This window comes from Nuphar pumila, chromosome 4, assembly GCF_984573655.1.
Source record: "Nuphar pumila chromosome 4, dmNupPumi1.hap1.1, whole genome shotgun sequence".
Taxonomy (NCBI): Eukaryota; Viridiplantae; Streptophyta; class Magnoliopsida; order Nymphaeales; family Nymphaeaceae; genus Nuphar; species Nuphar pumila.
Genome location: NC_143252.1, coordinates 125,625,001 through 125,646,561, shown reverse-complemented (window position 1 = coordinate 125,646,561; position 21,561 = coordinate 125,625,001). Strand labels below are relative to the sequence as shown.

Genomic DNA, 21,561 nt, shown 5'->3' with positions numbered 1-21,561 from the left:
TTTGAGGCGCCGGTAATGTCTACCCCTATGTCTTTGAGAAGACTTCGAAGCCACACAAGTTCCATTGTAGTAGTTGCCATAGCCCGGTACTCAGCTTCAGTAGAGGATATGGAGACTTTCTGTTGCTTCTTGTATCTCCAAGCAATTAAACAATCTCCTAAAAAGACACAAAAGGCAGTAGTTGAGATTCTATTATTAAGATTACCTCCCCAATCTACATCAGTATAAACAAGTAAATTTAATGAAGAAGATGATAAAAATAATCCTTTAGTTATAATATTTTTTATGTATCGGATGATCCTGAACACAACACTCATATGCACAGTTGTAGGGGCATGCTGAATTTGGCTAGCAAAGTGAACATCATGAGTGATGTTAGGTCCGGTGATAGTAAGATATGTAAGAGATCCAATGAGTTGTCTGTACGATGTGAGATCTTCTAGAAAACCCCCATCTTTTAACCTTAATTTTGCATTGATTACTTCTGGAGTCTCCATTTTTTTATCATCTGAAATACCAGACTCAACACATATATCTGTAGCAAATTTCATTTGTGACAATATATATCTTCGGGGAGAATATGCAACCTCAATGCCAAAAAAATATCGAAGAAAACCTAAATCAGATATGTTAAAACTAAATTTTAGCATATTTTTAACATTAACAATACTATGTTGATCATTTTCTGTGATAATCATGTCATCAACATAAAGCAACGAGATAACAATGTTCGTACCTACACTTTTCACAAAGAGAGCAGTGTCAGTATAACAGGAATGAAAACCCAATTTGTTCATGATATCACTAAACCGATCATACCAAGCCTTGGAGGCTTGCTTAAGACCATATAAGGCTTTTAAAAGTTTAAGAGTTTGACCTTGTCCAATGTTAACTCCAGGTGACCGATCCATATAGACTTGTTCAATTAGATTTTTATTTAAAAAGACATTCTTCACGTCAAGTTGATATATAGGCCATTTCTTGGTTGACGCAACAACTATTAAGGTTCTAACACTTGTCATTCTGGCTACATGAGCAAATGTTTCCTCGTAGTCAATTCCATATTCTTGCGCATATCCTTTAGCCACTGATATGACTTTATATCTTTCTAAGGATCCATCGCTTTTGGTTTTAACCTTAAAGACTCATCGACATCCAATAGGTTTTTTATGAGGAGGTAGGGTTACAATCTTCCAAGTATTGGCCTTTTTTAAGGCATCTAACTCAATTTGCATGGCTTCAACCCAATGTGGTATAGTTTTGGCTTGATTATAGTGTTAACAAACATGCTCGATAGCTAGGAGTAAGAGACTCATATAACACAAACCTATTAGGTGAGATTATTCTCTAGAAGATCTTCTAATAGGATTTTCTTTTGAAGATTCGGCGAGATAAGAAAATTTCTCCAAGGCACTAATAAGCCTTTCTTGATCTCTTCTGGTATAAACATTAATGTTTTCGTTACTGGTATCACCATTAGATGGTGATATATCAATATTGGATACATCACATGTATCTATATCTTCAAGATGATTCATGGAATCATCACACACATCATTAATAAGGTAACGTAGAAACATGTAATCAACTTCATTTTGGTTATCTAATTTTTCAAATCCATTCTCATCTTCCAAAAAGGTTACATATTTTGAAACATATAGTTTGTTATTTTTAAAATCAAAACATCTATAACCTTTTTGATTTTTCCCGTAACCTAGAAAAACACATTCAATCGCTTTTAGAGATAACTTGTCTCTCTTATACAAGAGAACAAAGCATTTACAACCAAAGATGCGAAGACAATTGAAGTCAGGAGGGAGTTTAAAAAGTTTTTCATATGGAGATACATTCTTTAGTTTAGAAGAAGGCATTCTATTGATCAAATATATTGACGTTACGACAACTTCGGTCCAAAAGCTTTTTGGAATATTTTTAGATACAAGTAAAGTTCTAGCGGTTTTGATAATATGCCTATGTTTTCTTTCTGCTAGTCCATTTTGTTGTGGAGTCCTAGGACACGACTTTTGATGACAAATTCCATTTTGTTTTAAATAATTTTGAAATTCATTAGAGAAGTATTCTCCATCAGAATCGGATCTAAGAATGGATATATTACTTCGAAATTGATTTTGTACTTTTATATGAAATTCTTTAAAGAAGGAAAACACTTCCGATTTATGATTAAAAAAGTAAATCCAAACATATCTCGTGAAGTCATCAATGAAAGTGACATAATAAGAGTAACCACCTTTAGACATAAACGGAGATGGACCCCAAACATCCTAGTGCACCAATTCAAAAGGTCTTGAAGAGAAGAAAGTTCTAGTTGGAAATGGAATAGACTTCATTTTTCCAAAAAATGCAATCTTTGCAATAAATGTCTTTTTCCTTCCAAATGAAAAAGATACATTTTCGAATAACTTGGATGTGCAAGTCTTTTATGCCAAGTTTCAATATTTTTATCTTGAACATAAGTACAAAAAGAGTTTGTAGGAAGGTTTAGATGATCCACATAGTAAAGGTCGCCTTTCCTATGGCCTTGCCCAATTCGTTTCCCGGATTGGAGATCCTGCACATAGCATCCATTAGATGAGAAAGATATTTCACATCCATGGTTGGCAATTTGAGAAACTGAAAAAAGATTTAGATTTAATTTTGGAACAACTCTAACTTTTGGAACAAAAAGATTTTGAGAATTTTTAGAATCAGGAGTTCCAATACTTGTGATTTTTAAAAAAGTTTCATCGGCCGTGGAAACACATGAACCTCTTGAATTGGTGCATATTAAAAAGAAGTCGTCATTGGGTCTCAGACCCAACTTATGTATATACAGGACCCGACCCGATCCATGTATTGGATCAGGTCAAGATCCAATTACTATGTAATGTAAATTAAGATGTCATTAGAGGGTATTTTCGTACCCTAGAATTATATATTGTATATATGCTTAATAGAATGGAAGACACAACTCTCTGTGATGTCTTTTCTCCCTGCACCCTTTTCTCGATATTTCGTTCTTTCCTTTTCTGCACAGACACAGGAGAACGTGAAGATTTCTTATGAATGTGAAGGCCTCTCCTTTTAAGATGGTATCAGAGCAGCTAAAGTTCTGGGTGTGAAAACTCGTCTTCTACTCTTCTCCAGCCCCTCGTCTCAGCGAGTGCAGATTCGTCTCCAGCCCCTCTTCTCATTTTTGTCAACGAGCCTCTTTTCATTTTCGTCAACGAGTGCTGTTTTGACTCTGGTCGTGCATCATCCCTTCTCTTCCTCATTGTCAGGGAGCCTCTTCTCTTCTTTTCAACAAGTTTCAATTTCCCTCTGTTCATTCACCTTCTACTTCTATTTTGCTCCTACTTCTATTTTGCTCACCAAAATTTTATTGCTCCCTCTTTTCCACCATTCGTTTCCTAAAATATTCCACAGGTTCCTTCTTGTTTAATCTTGAGTTATTCCTTTATTATTGGGTTGCTTCAATTTGAATATTGTTTAGCCTGATTACCCTACTTCCTGAAATTAGCATTATACTGCTTAAGTTTGTAATACATCTATTTTTGAAGTATTTACAACTTTGCTACACGTTTTCATCAAGTATATCACTGATTCAATTATTGAAATTCAGTTTTTGATCAGTTAGCCCTTTTCTCTCTGATCATACTCGATATAAATTATATCTGTTCCAAAAAAAAAGGAGGGGGGGGGGGCAGAATATTCGGGTGACTGTTTTTTTTGTCTAGTCTAGACGCTTCTCTTTTCTTTTCTTCCTTCAATTTTTTAAATGGACTCACTTCATCCGCAGTCAGGCCTCTCCAACTTTCTCGGCCAATTAGTCTCTGAAAAACTGAATAATTCTAACTTTTTGACCTGAAAAAGGCAAATTGTTCCTTTTATAAGGAGCCAGGATCTCTCTGGTCATCTGGATGGATCGGTCTCATCCCCTCCAAAGTTCACTTCGCAGGAAAAGACAGATGATAAAGGGGCACAATCTATTGTTCTTCTCAAAAATCCAGAATATGTTGCTTGGATGAAAAAGGATCAATCGTTAGTGACATACATCACTTTCACACTCTCACAGGAGGTCCTTGTAGCCATTCCCGATGACTGTTCAGCAGAAGAGTTGTGGGACAAGCTAGTTCAGACATATTCACAGATCTCTGAGGCGAGAATCATGTTTCTCAAGCGAGAATTTTAAATGTTGAAGAAAGATTCAATGTCTATTATGGAATACCTGAACAAAATGAAAGGCATCACAGATCAGCTGACCATTGTGGGATGCCTAGTCAGTGATAAAGATAAGGTGCAACAAACCTTGAGTGGACTGGGGCCAGACTATCATGTCCTGACGACGACGTTATTGTGTCTCCCAGAGCTTCTACAGTTTGAAGACCTTCGTGCAAAGCTGTTACAGTATGAAATGACTCTGAAAGGATCTTTTGAGAACACTCATGGGTATTCAGGAACCCAAGATGTGTTGGCCACAGGGATGACTTATGGTAAAGGTAGAGGAAATTTCTTTCGAGGAAAGGAAGGACAAGGGAGAAATAACTTTGGGGGTCGTGGTATACTTCCTATGCCCAATATACAAGGACAAAGGCCCATTCCCACCTGCTTTTTATGTAGTAAGAAAGGGCATGTTAAAGCAAATTGTTGGTTCAACCCTCAAAACAAGGGAAAAGCTCCACAAGCAGAGGCTAAGAGGGATGAAGAAGTAAAAGAGTTGTTGTTGGCAGCCTTGGTAGGGTTGAATATGAAGCAAACTGATAAGGGCACTTGGTACGTAGACTTCGGAGCAGCGACTCATGTCACGGATGATGGGGGTAAACTCTTGAATCTCACTCCTTATGTTGGTAAGAATAGCATAGTCACGGGAGATGGTTCACATCACTCCATCTCACATAATACCATTATACCCATGTCCAAGTCCTCTCTTAATCTTTCAAATGTTATTTATGCTCCTAATATTCAGAAGAACATTGTTTCTGTCTCAAAAATTGTTGATGATGTTAATGCCTCAGTTGAATTTACTCCCTCTTTTGTTTATATTAAGGATCTTCACACGAGGAAGACATTCGCTGAGGGAAAAAGATGGGCAACATGTACGTCTTTCAAGAAGATCCTTCCTCCGTTTATTATACCTGTTCATCCTTGAAGCCTCACCAACACCAATTTTTTGCTCCTGAGTTCGTGTCTGCCATTTCTGAATGTAACAAGCCAAGACTTTGGCATAGTCGTCTGGGTCATTGTGGTCGTCATTTTATTGAAAAGCTTGTCTCGAATAATCACATTCCTAAGTCCAGTATGAGTTCAGAAGACATTGATATAAAGTGTTCTAGTTGTCATTTATGTAAGAGTCATATTTTGCCATTCAATTCCATTAATAAGAGAGCTTCGAGGCCCTTTGAGGTCATATGCTCTGATGTCTGGGGTCCTGCCCCAATTATTTCTCTTTCTAATAGTAAATATTACCTTATTTTTATTGATAGTTACTCACGCTATACTTGGATATTTTTTATGAATCATAAATCAGAAGTTTGTGGATTGTTTCAAAAATTTTATTCCTTTGTTCAAAACCACTTCTCAATCAACATCCTCAATTTCCAATGTAATGGGGGGAGGTGAATTCTCCTTTAGTGACCATTAATTTTCTTCAACATAATGGGATAAAGAGAAGAGTGTCTTGCCCACATACACCTCAACAAAATGAGATTGCTGAGAGGAGGCATCAACATATTGTTGAGAGTGCAATGGGCATGATGCACGGGAGCATTCTTCCTGTAGCTCTATGGACTGAAGCTTTTTACTCCACGGTTCATGTGATAAATCGACTGCCCATGACCATTTTAGAAAATAAGTCACCTTATTTTTCTCTATTTGGCATTCAACCCGATTATCATGAATTACGTGTCTTTGAGTCTATTTGCTATGTTCACATTGACAACTCATTGAGACATAAGTTTCAAGACAAAGCCTTAAAGTGCAGGTTTGTGGAATATGCTGAAGACTACAAAGGATATATGTGCTATGATCCATTGAGCAAACACGTCAAAATATCAAGAAATGTAGTTTTTGATGAAATAAATTTTGATAATCAGCCAACTAATTCAAGTCTTCATGTTGTTAATTCAAGTCCTAGTGTCGAGGTATACTGTCCATGGTTAAATTCAGAACTCTTCTCCAATGCTAAGGAAGACTGCCCAATAGACTGTAGTCAGAAGGAGATATATGAAGAATCAACAAACGCAGCTCAAACAGAGGAGACTGCCACACAAAACCTGGAGCCAATAAGGTATAAGGGTGTTGTATACACCCGGCGTGAGAAAGAGCCCTCATCCATTCCTTGTACATATACAGTTTCTTCTGATCCTGCTCCACAGACACTGGATATCAGAAGATCCTCACAGACTCGACATCCACTTGACTGGTGGATAAACTATAAAAATTTCTCATTGGGTTTTCAGCTATTCTTGACGTCCATAAATAAAGTGGATGAGCCTCTCATGTTCTATCAAGTTGCAAGTTCTAGAAGCTGGGTCGAAGCAATCAATGAAGAAATGGAAGCCTTACATGAATGTGGGACATGAGAGATTGTGCCTAGACCAGTAGATAGAACTGTCGTTGGGTCAAAATGGGTATACAAGATAAAGTATAAACCAGATGGGAGCATTGAAAGATATAAAACTAGACTTGTAGCCAAGGGATTTACATAAGAATAAGGACAAGACTTTGATAAAACCTTCAACCCTGTTGTTAAGATGGGAACGATTCATATTATGTTGAGTCTAGCCATTGAACATGGATGGACATTGAGCCAATTAGATGTAAAAAATGCATTTTTACATGGGGATTTAAAAGAGGAAGTCTACATGGAACAACCCACTGGGTATACAGAACGAGACGCCAAGCAATATGTATGCAAGCTAAAAAGGGCACTCTATGGATTGAAACAAGCTTCTCGTTCTTGGTTCGAGAGTTTTTCGCTGGATGTACAAAGGCACGACTTCTCTCGATCTTTTCTGGATCATTCGTTATTCATTCATAATGAACGAGATGTCACTACTCTTCTATTGATATATGTAGATGATATCATTATCACAGGGAACTGAAAGGTCACATTGAGGAAGTAAAGAAGTTGTTAAATCAGAGATTCAAAATGAAAGATTTAGGGGAGCTGCGATATTTCCTTGGAGTGGAAGTTGATAAAAGATGTGATGCACTCACACTTACTCAACACAAATACACGTTGGACATTCTAGTAGGGCAGGTATGAAAGATTGTACGTCGTTAGCAACTCCAAGTGTCATCCATCAGAAACTGAGTTCTAAAGAAGGGGATATATATGGAGATCCCACTAAGTATCGTAGCATAGTTGGGATGCTGCAATACCTGACCTTCACTAGACCTGATATAGTATATTCGGTTAATCAAGTGTCTCAGTTTATGCATGAACCTCATATATCGCATATGGAGGCAGTCAAACGAATACTTCGTTATCTGAAGGGTACAATTGGTGATAGACTGGTATACAAGAAAAGTGAATTAGATCCAGGCGGTGGTCATGAAATCATTATTTATGCTGATGCTGATTGGGCGGGTGATCCAGATGAATGACGATCAGTATCTGGTTATTGCAGCTTCATTGGTTCGAACATGGTGTCTTGGAGCAGTAGAAAACAAAAGGTGGTTGCTAAGTCGAGCACTGAGGCCGAATACAGATTGATGGCTGCTGCCACTGCTGAGGCTACATGGATAAGACATCTTCTAACAAAAATGGGAGAATCGATTGCTCGGTCACTGCTACTGTGTGACAATCAAAGTGCCATCAATATGTCTTTCAATCCCATCCATCATAGTCGAGCAAAGTATATTGAGATAGACCAACATTTTGTTAGAAAGAATGTTGAAGAAAAAGAGATTGAGCCCATGTTTGTGCGAACTGAAAAACAAGTTGCCGACATTTTCACCAAAGGGTTGACAAAGGACAAATTTTGGTTTCTGAAAGGCAAGGTGTTCATGGTCCAAGACCATGCACAACTTGAGGGAGGCTGAAAAGAAGTCGTCATTGAGTCTCGGACCCAACTTATGTATATGCAGGACCCGACCCGATCCATGTACCGGATCGGGTCAAGATCCAATTACTATGCAATGTAAATTAAGATGTCATTAGAGGGTATTTTCGTACCCTAGAATTGTATATTGTATATATGCTTAATAGAATGGAAGACACAACTCTCTCTGACGTCTTTTCTCCTTGCACCCTTTTCTCGATATTTCGTTCTTTCCTTTTCTGCAGACACAGGAGAACGTGAAGATTTCTTATGAATGTGAAGGCCTCTCGTTTTAAGACATATATCGGTTAATGCATTCTCATGTGGGGTCATATGAAATGAGGCTCCAGAGTCTAAGATCCAAGAATACGTACCGGGAGGTGAAGTAGATGCAATGACCGCACCCGATGTTGAGGATGTGACTTTGAGAATTTGTTGAAGAGCCATAGAAATTTGACCTGGCGTTTCTTTGACGTCTCCGCTCTTGTCTTCATCTTCTTTGGTAGTGGATTCTTCAAGAGAAGCCACCTTAGGCTCGAATGTCCCATTTAGTTTCGGGCAAACATGTTTAATGTGTCCCGACTCATAGCAATGATGACATACAATCATTTTTCTTCCTCCACCATAGTTGTCTTGCTTTCCAAAGTGAGGTGGTTTGTAGGTTTTGACATTGTTGCCAGGTTTGAATACGATAAGCACTTCATCAATGCTTTTACTCATGCCAAGCCTAGTTTCTTCTTGAGTAATTTCGACTATGACATCTTCAATAGGAGGAAAAATAGATCTATGGAGGAGTGAATACCTAACTTGCTCAATTTCGGGACGTAGACCGAATAAAAATTGGAACAATTGATCTTGTTTCATTTGTTTTTGCTTTAGTTCAATATCCTTCGTAGAAACCCATTTTGGCTCTAAAAGCGCCAACTCATCCCACAAAGGGTTTAGAGCATTATAGTAATCTTGAATGCTCATATCCCCTTGCTTAGTAGTTCTAACCTTTTCTTGCAAGAAATAGGCTCTTGCAAGATCTTTTTGGGTATACATACCCTTCATAAAAAACCAAGCCTCATTGGCTCAGCGAAATTTGACAATATTTGCACATACCTTGAGTTCTACATTGTTCATGAACCATGCTAAGATTTTTGCATGGTTGCTCTCCCAATCTTCTACTTTTCTTTGATGATCTTCAATAGCTTTGAGGCGAGCATCTCCCTCAAGAGCTTTTTCTTGACCTCCTTTAATCTTGGTGAGCTCAAGTTGAGGTTCTAGAACGGACCCCATTACATAACCCCAAAGTTTTTTTTCTTTGAGGTTATTCTCCATTGCGGATGCCCACATCATGTAATTTTTGCCATTTAGCTTGAATGATAGGTTGATCATGGCCTCCATTGCTCCAATAAGGAAGCATAAGAATAAAGAACCTTACAAGAGTCGAGTGACTTTGATACCATGTAATGAAGTATGTAGAAATATAAAGAATGCTAAATGCATTTGCAATCTCCAACAACGGAGAAATATCAAAAGAGAGCAATACACAAGTCCACTATGGGACGATACATACACAAGCTTTATAAAAAACACAACTAAAATAAAAAGACTCTTTTATTGAAAGAGTGAGCATAAAAAATGCTTAAGAAATAAAGGGGTCTCACCCCTAACAAAGAGAGAGGGCTGAAAAAGGACCCAAATGGGGGGCTCCCAAAGAGTCGTTGGGAGCCCCCAACAGTCACATTTGTGAGCGTTGGAGGCCCCAACGACTCTATTGTGGCCCGCCCCTTTTGGAGTGAATACAAAATAAAATGATAAAAAAAGGAAAAATAAAAATAAAAATAAAAATAAAAAAGGAAATAAAAAAGGTTTAAAGAAAAATACATTGTTATTAAAATAATGTGAAAAGACTATAATACCCCTATAAGGTAATATCGTCTTATACATATGATTTAACAGTTTCACACATCAGGCCTTGCTTTATGTCATTTACTTTGCCACTGCGCTATAATGTGCAAGGGCTTATGCTTTAATATATATATATATATTCTATGTACATATATAATATTATAAAGTACGCAATTTTGTGTACTCTTACCTACTTTAGATTACGCTAAAATGTATTTAAAGACGCAAATTTGCGCTTTCTCGTTGAAACTCGATTTTTAAAAGATTTCACATGCAAGATTTCAAGCTCACATTGTCCGATGTATCGAAAAGCAAAACAAGTGTTTTGCGTTTGCATATTCACAATTGAGTTTTCTCTTAGAACCAACATATCAAAAAAGCTTCGACTACGTAGCCCTCGGTGGTACGTACGTCAGGTCCTTTTTTGTATCCGAAATGACTCAGATATTTTTCAGCCTAAAACATGGGATATTGAAATTTCCAAATAATGTCTGGGTTTCTTTATGAGAAACCGATATCTTTTTCATCGTAGTGGTATTATTGGACATGTACGACGTGTTAATTCTACGATAATTGGACTGGAGATTTATGGTAATCTCGTAGTGCGACAATGCATCATGATTAAAAGAAAATGACATAAATGGAGATGATCGCCTTTACAGACAAGATGCTCGATTTGGTTTAAAAGACTAGAACATGTAGAATGAGTCGTTAGTTAAAATCAAGGTTGCCAAACTAGGAAGCGAAAGCGGGAAATGATACGAGAAGCGGAAGCAAGAAGCGAGACATTTTAAAATTTATACGAAGCAGGAAGCAAAGTTTCAATTTAAAAGCGAAATATGAATAAAAAATGAAGCAATATTGAATCAAACAAGAAACAAATAAAAACTAAAATAAAATTGACCATTCTTATATTTCATGATTTTTTTTGTAAAAGAGTTAAATTTTTGTTAAAATCTAACAATGCTGGTTAACAATTTAAAGGAAGTACATGGAAAGTGAGTGAAAGCGTGAGAAAATACATGAACAAGATGAAAAGAAACGTGAGAAAAGTATATAGTATGCATAGACCATGTGTATGAGAAACATAGAAGAAGCGTGGGGGAATCGAGCTTCTCATGAAGTTTCGGAAGCAAGGAGTATCGTGCTTCCGAAGCGAGTTTTCGAGAAGCGAGCTTTCCACCTACCTAAGAAGCTTCCAGTAACTCTGGCTAAAATAAAACCTAACATTCCTATTCATCTATTTGGTTCTGTTAAGAGAGAGGATGAGATGATACAAAAACTCCGATGGACAAATTGTTAACAACTACTCTCCTTGAGTAGCAATGACTCGGTGTCTCCGGTCATCGGAGTTAGGAGATTGGGTCACCAAATATTATCCTAAGTGGTAGATCCCAATAGCTTATGCAGAAATTTGGATGCATTCCCCTTTTAACAAGTGGCCTTTGGGAAATTCTCTCTCGGTCATTTAGCCGTCCCCTTTGAAGCAGACTCAACTAGTTGTCTAGGGTATCAAAATACATAGAATAACAAACCCCCAGACAGTCTCAGTTGTTTTTACGTTTATCCTGTGCATATTCTCAGGTTAGTTAATTATCGAAACAAGATTATCATGCTCATTTTACTTAGTCTTGTTGCAAATGATTGCATTGTGTTATATATGGTTAAATGCATTGTGTTTTGTCCATTATTTGATTAATGTATCATGAATACATGCTTGAATGGATTGAAATAGCTTGATACAAATTACCATGTGTTCTAGTCTTGACCTATCAGGCTTTCATGAGTTTGACCATATTTTATGGGCATATAGGTGATTACAAGTTTAGCTGCGGAGCGGATGCAGGATGCTGCGATGGCGTTGACGAGCCAATCATTTTTATTATTGTTTTGGCTTTTGTAACACTCTTTTCATTTGGAATTGAAATACCTTAAATGAGTCATGTTATCCGCATTTGAATTCAGTATAATCAATTTTTGTGAAATGTAACCCGCCTGAGGTCTCAAATCCTGTTTGAAAATGTTTTCATTGATGATTTTAATAAAGAAAGAAAAGTATTTAAATTTTCACATATTTTTTCAAGGGTTGAAATTCTTGGGGCCTTACATTTAGATGGGGATGGGGTCGAGTGAGAGGGAGGAAGGAGAAAAGAAATGGGGTTCTTTTTTTAAGGATAAGCAAAGGGCATGAACGAGGGATTCCACGAGAGGTGATTTTCCCTTCTTACTTTTAAGCACACTTTCCCCCTTTTTAACTTACCATTTTACTTTATCTTTTTCTTTTCTCTTTGCCTACTTACCATTTTATCTATTAACCTCTACTCTTTGCTTCACCTTTTTATCTAACTTACCTCTTCTCTTTCCCAAGCACTACTAATCCCATAACACATATTCCCTCTTACCATCTTGTCTTTTAATTTTTCCTTTCTAGTAACTTATCTTTTAGTTTAGGAATTACTTTAACTATTTACTAACATAAGTACGTATATAAATATCAAGTAGGTGGATGACATCCCACCCTACTTGGGTTATTATCCCATCATGGGTAATTGGATTCACTTAATGAGGATCCAAGGTCAATTTAGATTTTTGGATCCGTATTGGGTCTATTTGGATCAATACAAATATCCAAATTTTCTGAGACCCGAAATTAGAGATCCAAATTAGATTTTCAAAGATCCAACATCAGAGATCCAAATAAGATATCAAGGATCCGATATCAGAGATCCAAATAAGATATTTGGGATCCAATATCAAAGATCCAAATAAGATATCAAAGATCCAATATCAAAGATCCAAATAAGATATCAGGGATCCAATATCAAAGATCCAAATAAGATATAAGGATCTAATATCACATTCAAAGTTAAGAATACACACATATAACATTCAGGCCATATAAAAAATCAAAATTCATGTTTATTCATGTAACAAAATTCACAGGCGTTACATACCGACAAGTCTGCCTATTCCCGCCTAGTCTTTTTAGGGGCTCACCGCCTAAGCTCCCGACTGTCGCCTTTGACAACTAAGATAATAAACTCCCACATGGACTCTCTCTCTCTCTCTCTCTCTCCCTCCCTGTGAAGTGTTCTAATTGCTGAGATTTTTGTGTATGGTAAGGTTGACACCAGTGACCTGACATCAAATGTGATGTTATCTTATGTTTTGCTGTGTCAAGGATGTGCATGTTAGCTCCTCTGTTGATTTGCAATAGTTGGAATTACATTGGCTCCCATATATCTCTTCTATGCTACTATCATCTAAAATTGTTAATGCATTTAATCTATTGGTGATTAGTATGTTATGGTTCTCTATTTTCCTCATACTTGCTGCTGCTATCTTGGACAGTTGGACTATGTTGCTGATTTATTACAGTTAATGTCAAAGATCAAGTTTATGTGCTGTTCCAATATACATCTGCCTTGTCTTTTTTGAAGTTGTTTCTCATACCGTGCCATTGCCCCTCTTAGAATTACATTATAGGAGCATTCAAGCCACCATGTAACATCTCAATCAAATTTGCTGATGGAAGAACACGTAAGCAGGTAACACTTTGTTGTGTCTCTGGATGTTGTAGAACCTGTCTTTCACAACCTTTTAAATTTGGAATTTAGGAGTGTCATTTGTAGGGTGAGATTATTACTAGAAAGATTAAAAGAGAAAGTCTCTTGTGATGCTCTTTGCTAACAAATCTGTTGCAAAAAGATATGGTATTTTTTATTTCCAGGTGTAAGTAAAAGAACCTTCAATTGCAAAATTTAGAAAATACGACTGATTCTGCAGATAATGACCAATATATCTTATATCATTTAAAGTAGTCATCTTTCCTTTTGTGAACATTTATTTGTCTCCTTCCTAGGAGATTATTGTGATGTCCAACTCATGTGATCAATGTTGCCTATGTCATATTGGTGCCCTAATGTGTCGGTGCACCCCCTCTTTATATATATATATATGTGTGTGTGTATGTGTGTGTGTGTGTGTGTGTGTGTGTGTGTGTGTGTGTGCATATATATTTTTGTTGTACGTAACTGGATTTGGTCAGAGTAGACCGAGTCCAGTTTTGGATGAGAAAAGCTCTGGATGCGCTTGCTGCACCTAACATGCATGGACCCGTGTTCTGCTGTGTCAGATGCTGCACCTGTGTTGCACTGTGTCATTATGGGTGCTATTGGGGTGCAGCTTGTTACATAGATATTGGCCTCCTGAAAGAAAAGAAAGAAAAGAAAGAAAAGAAAGAAAAGAAAGGGAAGATCTGATTCTTGTGCATGTCTTGTTTCTATAGGCTTCCATGAAAAAGGAAAATGGTCAAACAGCAATGGTACCACTTTTCCAAAGTCAAGAAAATATTGTTGGTGAGGTAACTGCATGTTCTTGGGAAATCTTCGTACTCATTCCTTCTGATTCTTGTAAGGGTTTTGCCACTGTTTAGGGTGCAGTTTCGTTGTTTTCTGCAATGAGTGATGAAATATTTGCAGGTTTCTATTGAACCAGTTCAGGGGAAGAAGGTTGAACACAATGGTGTCAAAATTGAGCTTCTTGGCCAAATAGGTTGGCTATGTTTGACTGTCTTCGATCAAGTGCTATCTGTTGATTACATGTGCCAACAGCTTCCAACTGTTCAAATGTATCTCAATTTGAAAATGTCTTCATGCTTTTTTTTGGTAATATTATGGTTGATATGCTCCAAGACTTATAGGATCACAGCATAGATATGCTTGAGAAATTGCAAATGCATCCATAGGGGAAGGCTTTTTGACACCCAAATCATGACAGTTTCTTTCTTTTACAATAGACGTGATAGTAAGTCAAATTTTCATTAATTTATTGTCTTGTCCTATTCTATTAATGCCAGTGCATGTTTGTACTTCACAGAATACAGACAGATTGCATAAGTTACTAATTCAACATTAATTGCCACAATCTTGACATGTGATGTGCAAATATTTACGTTTAGAAATTACTATTTTCTTTTGTGGCATCTCTCTCACAAAAGGTCATGTTGTAAACCATGGTGGTATGCAGACCATGTACATTTCATAAGCTATTACCTTAGTTACGAACATTGTCACCAATATCTTTCTCAGCAATTCCTTGGCAAGGTTTTCCTAGTTTTTTTTTTCAAAAAGTTGTTTTTCTGGGAAAATCTCAGGAAAATATCAGAAAATTTTAAAATATAAAAATATAATGAATAATAAAAAAGATAAGAAATGATAGGTTTTATTAGATTTTTCTTTCAAAAAATATAAAGAAACAATTAGTGAAGTTTTAAAATATAAAAGAAACAAAAAAAAAGATACTTAAAAGATATGAAAAATGAAGTTTTTTGAGGAAGGCTCTGGCAATATTCTGAAAATCTCAGGAAAATACCGGCTGACCTTGAAATACTGATAATATCATGATATTTTCAAAACATCGGTGATATTGGTGACTGGTTACGAATATGGTGGATATTATGTATATGCATTTTGCCACATGTTCAATTAAATAAAAAAAATTATAATTTTTTTGGGTTCCCCAAGCAAAAAATGTCCAGAATATAACAATACCATCCAAATACCACTATAAATTGCAGAGAAATCAGTGAAACAAATGATTATATTTACCATGTGTATCTTAGTTACACTATGTGCTTTTACTATGATGTGGTGTTGTTAAAAACGATCTGAATAGACCGTTTCAGATTGAATTGTCCTTTTGTTGAAACAATGCAGAGGTTGATTCATCCCAGGGTTACCGGAAGCGCCTATAGGAGTGGGAAAGCACACTTCCCCGAAACACGCTTCGAAAGCGTGAAACACAACACTTCCAAAACGAGTGGGGAAGCACAAGTTTTAAATGGGAAGCTCACTTCCCATCCAGTTTTAGCCCTTAAAAATGTAAATTTTACCAAAAAAATAAAAGAGATACCCTTTTTTTCCTTCTTTTTTTTTGTTTTTCCTTTTTTCTGTTTTCCCTTCCTGTTTTTACTTATTTTTTTCATTTTTTTCTTCTTTCTGTTTTTTCTTTTTTCTTTTTTCATTTTTTCTTCTTATTCCTGTTTCTCTCTCTTGGTCTTCCTGTTTTTGCTATAGTTTATGTTTTTCAGTTATATGTATAATTGATAATCTTGTGTTTTAGTTATATTATATATTCTGTATTTCGTTGGGGAGTTCCCTACTGAGCAACACGGTGTACTCTATAGGCCAGGAGGCAGTGATGAATGGCCAAGGGTTGCTAGGTCATCGCCCAGGAGCGTCGGGTCACACCGGTGCCTGAGTGTGGTGTCAAATAGGCAAGGGTTCCCTCACTTTGTTGGACGGGTGAAGGTAAAGACGATAGTTCAAGACCATAAAACAATGTTTTAAAACTCGCCGAGTCAACTCGTTGACTCGGCTGACTCAGCTCGGTTTGCCCCTCCAGCGAGTCAACACGGCAAGGCAAACTCGGTTTGCCAAAACTCGGGCCTGACTCGGCTTGACTCGGCCTGACTCGGCTTGACTCGGCCTGACTCGGGCGAGTTTTGGGATGTTTGAAATTTGTTTTTTGAGTTTCAAATTACAGTTTCGAAATATATAAGTACATATATTTTAACAAGGGTTACCCCCAGATTTTGTATAAAAAAGAAAATAAAAATCATTTAAAGATAAAAAAGCATTTAAATCCATAGAATAAAATCGCCATGTTGTTCGAACTACTGTTCACCCAGTGTTATCAACTTATTCTAGCAAAATATTTTAAAGAAATGATTCTCACTATACATGGCGGGTCAACTGTGCCTATGGGAAGTCACATTTAGGTTTCATCATCCATTTGTTATGTGAACAAGCATTGTACATATTCAAATATTAGTAGTCTTTTTATAGTTGTGCCATTAATATATTTCCTGCATAGTTTTATACATGAGAAAATTGCTTATTTATGTTGATATTGGACATTCTGTAAACTTTCAATATGCACATATATCCCTATTTTACATTTATGGATTTGTTAGAGAGGGAATTAAAACTTTTAAAACAAGCTAGCATATATGATTGGCCATTTTAGGCTACTTAGGTAGTAGCAGACTGAACTCATGGTGACCAAATCCTCTAATTCAAGTCATGAATTAGTCAAAGTGCTTGTATAGATATTAAATTCAATTATTCAAGCAAACCTATATAGCTCTTTGCAGTTGTTTTTATATTCTTACAGACATTTGGAGACTATGTTTACTCAAAAACATGGTTTCAGACAAATTATATATTGTTTTTCTTTTAAAATCAAAAGTTAACAAAACCCGGTCCGAGTCACCGAGTTGACCCGCCGAGTCACGAGTCAATAAAGAACGAGTCGAGTTCCGAGTCACAGGTTTTAAAACCTTGCCATAAAATTAGGTTAGCCACTTGGAACATAGGGTCTTTAACTGGTAAGTTGGTAGAGTTAGTAGATGTTATGTGTAGGAGAATGATTGATATTTTATGTTTACAAGAGACCAAATGGGTAGGTGAGAAGGCAAAAGTGATAGACCCTTGGGGATATAAGATTTTGTATACAGGAATAAATAGGAATAGGAATGGAGTAGGGATTGTTATTAGTCGTGGGTTTATAGATAATGTAGTTGAGGTTCGTAGGAAGGGTGATAGAATTTTACTTATTAAATTAGTATTAGGTACGGATATCATTAATATTATTAGTGTTTATGCACCTCAAGTAGGTTTAGATGATTCCATTAAGCGTCAATTTTGGGAAGATTTAGACGGAGTAGTACAAGGGATATCTCATGGAGATAAGATTTTCATTGGCGGTGACCTTAATGGACATGTAGGCATTAGTAGGGATGGATTTGAGAGTATCCATGGAGGTTATGGTATAGGAGAAATAAACGAAAGTGGAGAAAGGATTTTAGATTTTGGTTTGTCCTATAATATGATCTTAGTCAACACTTGGTTTAGGAAGAGGGAGTCTCACCTAATAACATTTAAAAGTGGGGTTAATACGAGTCAGATAGATTTTTTCCTACTTAAAAAGAGAGATAGGGGTTGTTGCATCGATTGTAAGGTTATACCAGGAGAAAGTGTAGCTACACAACATAGAGTCTTAAGATAGACCCTAGAATTAAGTGGTGGGCACTGAAAGGAGCTAAACAAGGAATGTTTGTAGAGCAGGTAGTTAAGGAAGTTGATTGGTGTCTCGAGGAGGATTCAGAATCAATGTAGAATAAGATAGCGGGTTGCATGAGAAAGGTAGTTAAGGAGGTATTGGGTGAGTGTAAAGGCGGTGCACTGCTAGGTAAAGATACATCATGGTGGAACGAGGATGTAAAATTAGCTATTAAGGTTAAAAGAGAGTGTTATAGAAATCTAAGTAAAAGTCATGATAATGAGAATTTGAAAAAGTATATGATAGCAAAGAAGGAAGCTAAGAAAGTAGTTCGAAATGCGAGGGATAAGGTATATAAGGAGGTTTATGACAAGTTGGATACCAAAGAGGGAGAGAACGATATTTATAGGCTTGCAAAGATGAGAGATAGAAAATCGAGGGATCTAGGTATGGTTAGATGCATCAAAGATGAAACTCAAAGGGTTTTAGTCAAAGATGAGGAGATTAAGGAGAGATGAAAATATTATTTTGATAAGTTTTTTAATGGAAGTCATGCTCAGGATCTGGGCGACTTCTCCATTCCTTCTCATGAGATGAATCAGGACTTCATGCGCAAGATTCAAAAGAAAGAAATTACAGAGGCTTTAAAGAAAATGAAATCAAGAAAGTCAGTTGGACCAGATGGTATACCTATCGAGGCTTGGAAATGCTTTGGTGAGAATGATTTAGAATGGTTGACAAATCTTTTTAACAAGATTTGACGGACAAATAAGATGCCTAAGGAGTGGAGGAAGAGTACTTTGGTGCCTCTATATAAGAATAAGGGTGATATACAAGAATGCACAAACTAGAGAGAGGAACAAAGATTTGCATATGGTTTTTATTGATTTGGAGAAGGCATACGATAGAGTACCTACAGACGTTCTCTGGTGGACAATGATGAAGAAAGGTGTTTCTCTCAAGTACATTAGTATAATTAAAGATATGTACGAAGGAGTGGTAACCAATGTCCGCACTTGTGGAGGGGTGACAAACAATTTTCCTATAACAGTTGGGTTACATCAAGGATCTACATTAAGCCCTTTCCTATTTGCTATAGTGATGGATGAGCTTATGAAATCAATTCAAGAAAATGTGCCGTGGTGTATGTTGTTTGCTGATGATATTGTTTTGATTGATGAGTCTAGAGCTGGGGTTAATGCTAAGTTAGAATTATGGAGACAGACATTGGAAGCAAGAGGTTTTACGTTGAGTAAGAGTAAGACAAAATATATGGAATGTCGGTTTAGTAAGCAACGCAACAGGGATGAGAGTGTAGTGAAGCTTGGCGAGCAAGAAATATCGGTGGATGACTGTTTCAAATATTTGGGATCTATCATTCGAAATGATGGAGATGTAAACCATAGGATAAAGGTTGGATGGATGAAATGGAAAAGTGCAACTGGAGTGCTGTGCGATCGTAGAATGCCATTGCGGTTAAAGGAAAAGTTTTATAAGACGACAATTAGGCCCGCTTTATTATATGGTATGGAATGCTAGGTTGCCAAGAGACATCATATTCAAAAAATGAGTGTAGCTGAGATGCGTATGCTTCGATGGATGTGTGGAAATACAATAAAAGATAAGATTCAAAACGAGGAGATACGTAAGAAGGTAGGCATTGCATCCATTGAAAATAAGATGAGAGAAAATCGTTGACGGTGGTTTGGACATATTCGGCGAAGGCCTAATGATGCTCCAGTTAGAAGGATGGACAAATGGAAAAATATATTAGTCAAAAGAGGTCGAGGTAGGCCTAAGAAGACTTGGATGGAGATGATAGGAAAGGATATGAAGGCTTTGAACCTCACCGAGGACATGACATTGGATAGAAATGATTGGAGGAGAAGGATTCATGTGGAGGACCCAGAATGATTTTCTTTTTGGGTTCATATCGCCGACCCCAATTGTTTTGGGATGAAGGCGTAGTTGTTGTTGTATATATTCTGTATTTCAGTTATTATCATATGTATATTATATATATTCTATGTTCGTGTGTTTCATATATATATATATATATGTGTGTGTGTGTGTTTCATATATAATCTGTTTGATTGTTTTTGAGTTATATTTCTGGTTGACTATTTTTGAGTTATGTTTCTGGTTGACTATTTCTGAGTTATATAATTTATATTTCTGGTCGATTGTTTCTGAGTTATATAACTTACATTTTGTTGACTGTGTTTGAGTTATTCAACATAAATCTTATATTTTGGTAAATTAGAAAAAAATATAATTACATTTTCGCTTTCTATTCGCTTCCCACTTGAATCCTAGGTCGCTTTCTTCTTCGTTCCCGGTTCGCTTCCCTTCTCGCTTCCAAGACGATTCCCGGGTCGCTTCTAAGTCGTCCCGCCCTTCACGCTTCCTAAAATTTTACAAGTGCATTGCTTCTCGCTTCCGCTTCCTCGCCTGGCAACTCTGATTCATCTTTCTTCAAACATAGGTCAATTTGTGATCAAATCAGCAGAGATTCAACCCTAATCAACCTGATTTTAGCCTGAATTCATTTATTTAAATGTTTTTAAAGAATATATAAAAATAAAATTGACTAAAAAATCAATATTTGAAATAATCTGATTCAAAAGATCCAACATAAATCGATTGGGCTGATTTCAACATATTTTTTTCTAACTGATTCACTTACAATTAGTATCTTTATCTCTACTTTGTACTTTCAGAAATACAATCCAGACGAGAAAATGGTTGATGAGGAACAGTATGCATGTTATAATGGAAAGAATGGAGCCCAGTACAACAATTTGGGGAATGTGAGACCATGAGGGAGGGAATCTGTTGCTAGCAAGGGATATAAAAAGAAGAATTGGGAAGCTTAGAGGGCTAGTGGTTAATGAACCATAGGAGGAACTATCATAGAACTATGATCAGTGGTTAGTGTTGGAAATAAATGAATAAATGAATAAATGAATAAATGAAAACGGTCTTGATAGGTGGTTGACAATTTTGTTGTCAAATAAAGGATGTTTTATCATATGTTAAGAGAAATTTCTAGTAATTTAGTTACAAATGGGCTTCTATCATTTTATGGACATATAAATGCAGCTGATTACTGAAAATACTAAGATAACCTGTAAGAATAAATAGGCGTAGATATTAAGAAATAAAGTTTCTGAGTGCTAATGGGCCAAAAAGATAGCACATGAAGATACATTAATGCCACCCAAATGAGGCAAAGAAAAGTAAAAAAGAAATTAAACAGCTGTTAGAGAGGGCCTTATTTGAAAAAAAAAGGTCATGTATGGTCTGGGGCGTGATAGCAATTGAGTGATATTGATTGTCCAAAGCATCTAGTGGCCTTGATTGCTTTAGGACTTCATCTCATTCTCCCTGCTTGTTGCTGTATAATATGATTTGAAAGTATTGTATGCTTTAAGTGTAGCATGATTCAGTGAGTAGACTGAGCTTTCAGATGTGCCACTTCATTGACATAGATATATTGAATGGGTACATATGAAACCTTTGTCACTAAGAGTAATTATAAGAAGAGATCCTTCCTCTC

The 21,561-nt window shown here is 36.5% G+C and overlaps 1 protein-coding gene across 4 annotated transcripts in view; it reads left to right on the top strand.

Annotated features, from left to right (window-relative positions):
- LOC149840942 (vacuolar protein sorting-associated protein 26A-like) overlaps nucleotides 1-21,561 on the top strand; it is a 59,847-nt gene that overhangs the window by 17,068 nt on the left and 21,218 nt on the right. For 3 of the 4 annotated variants that reach the window (XM_090003487.1, XM_090003488.1, XM_090003489.1), the window contains 3 exons: nucleotides 13,412-13,486; nucleotides 14,227-14,301; nucleotides 14,420-14,492. In XM_090003487.1, coding sequence (XP_089859613.1) covers nucleotides 13,412-13,486; nucleotides 14,227-14,301; nucleotides 14,420-14,492 — 223 coding nt within the window. Of the gene's footprint in view, nucleotides 1-13,411; nucleotides 13,487-14,226; nucleotides 14,302-14,419; nucleotides 14,493-21,561 lie in introns of those variants that run through there. The other variant, XM_090003490.1, reaches the window with a different exon arrangement.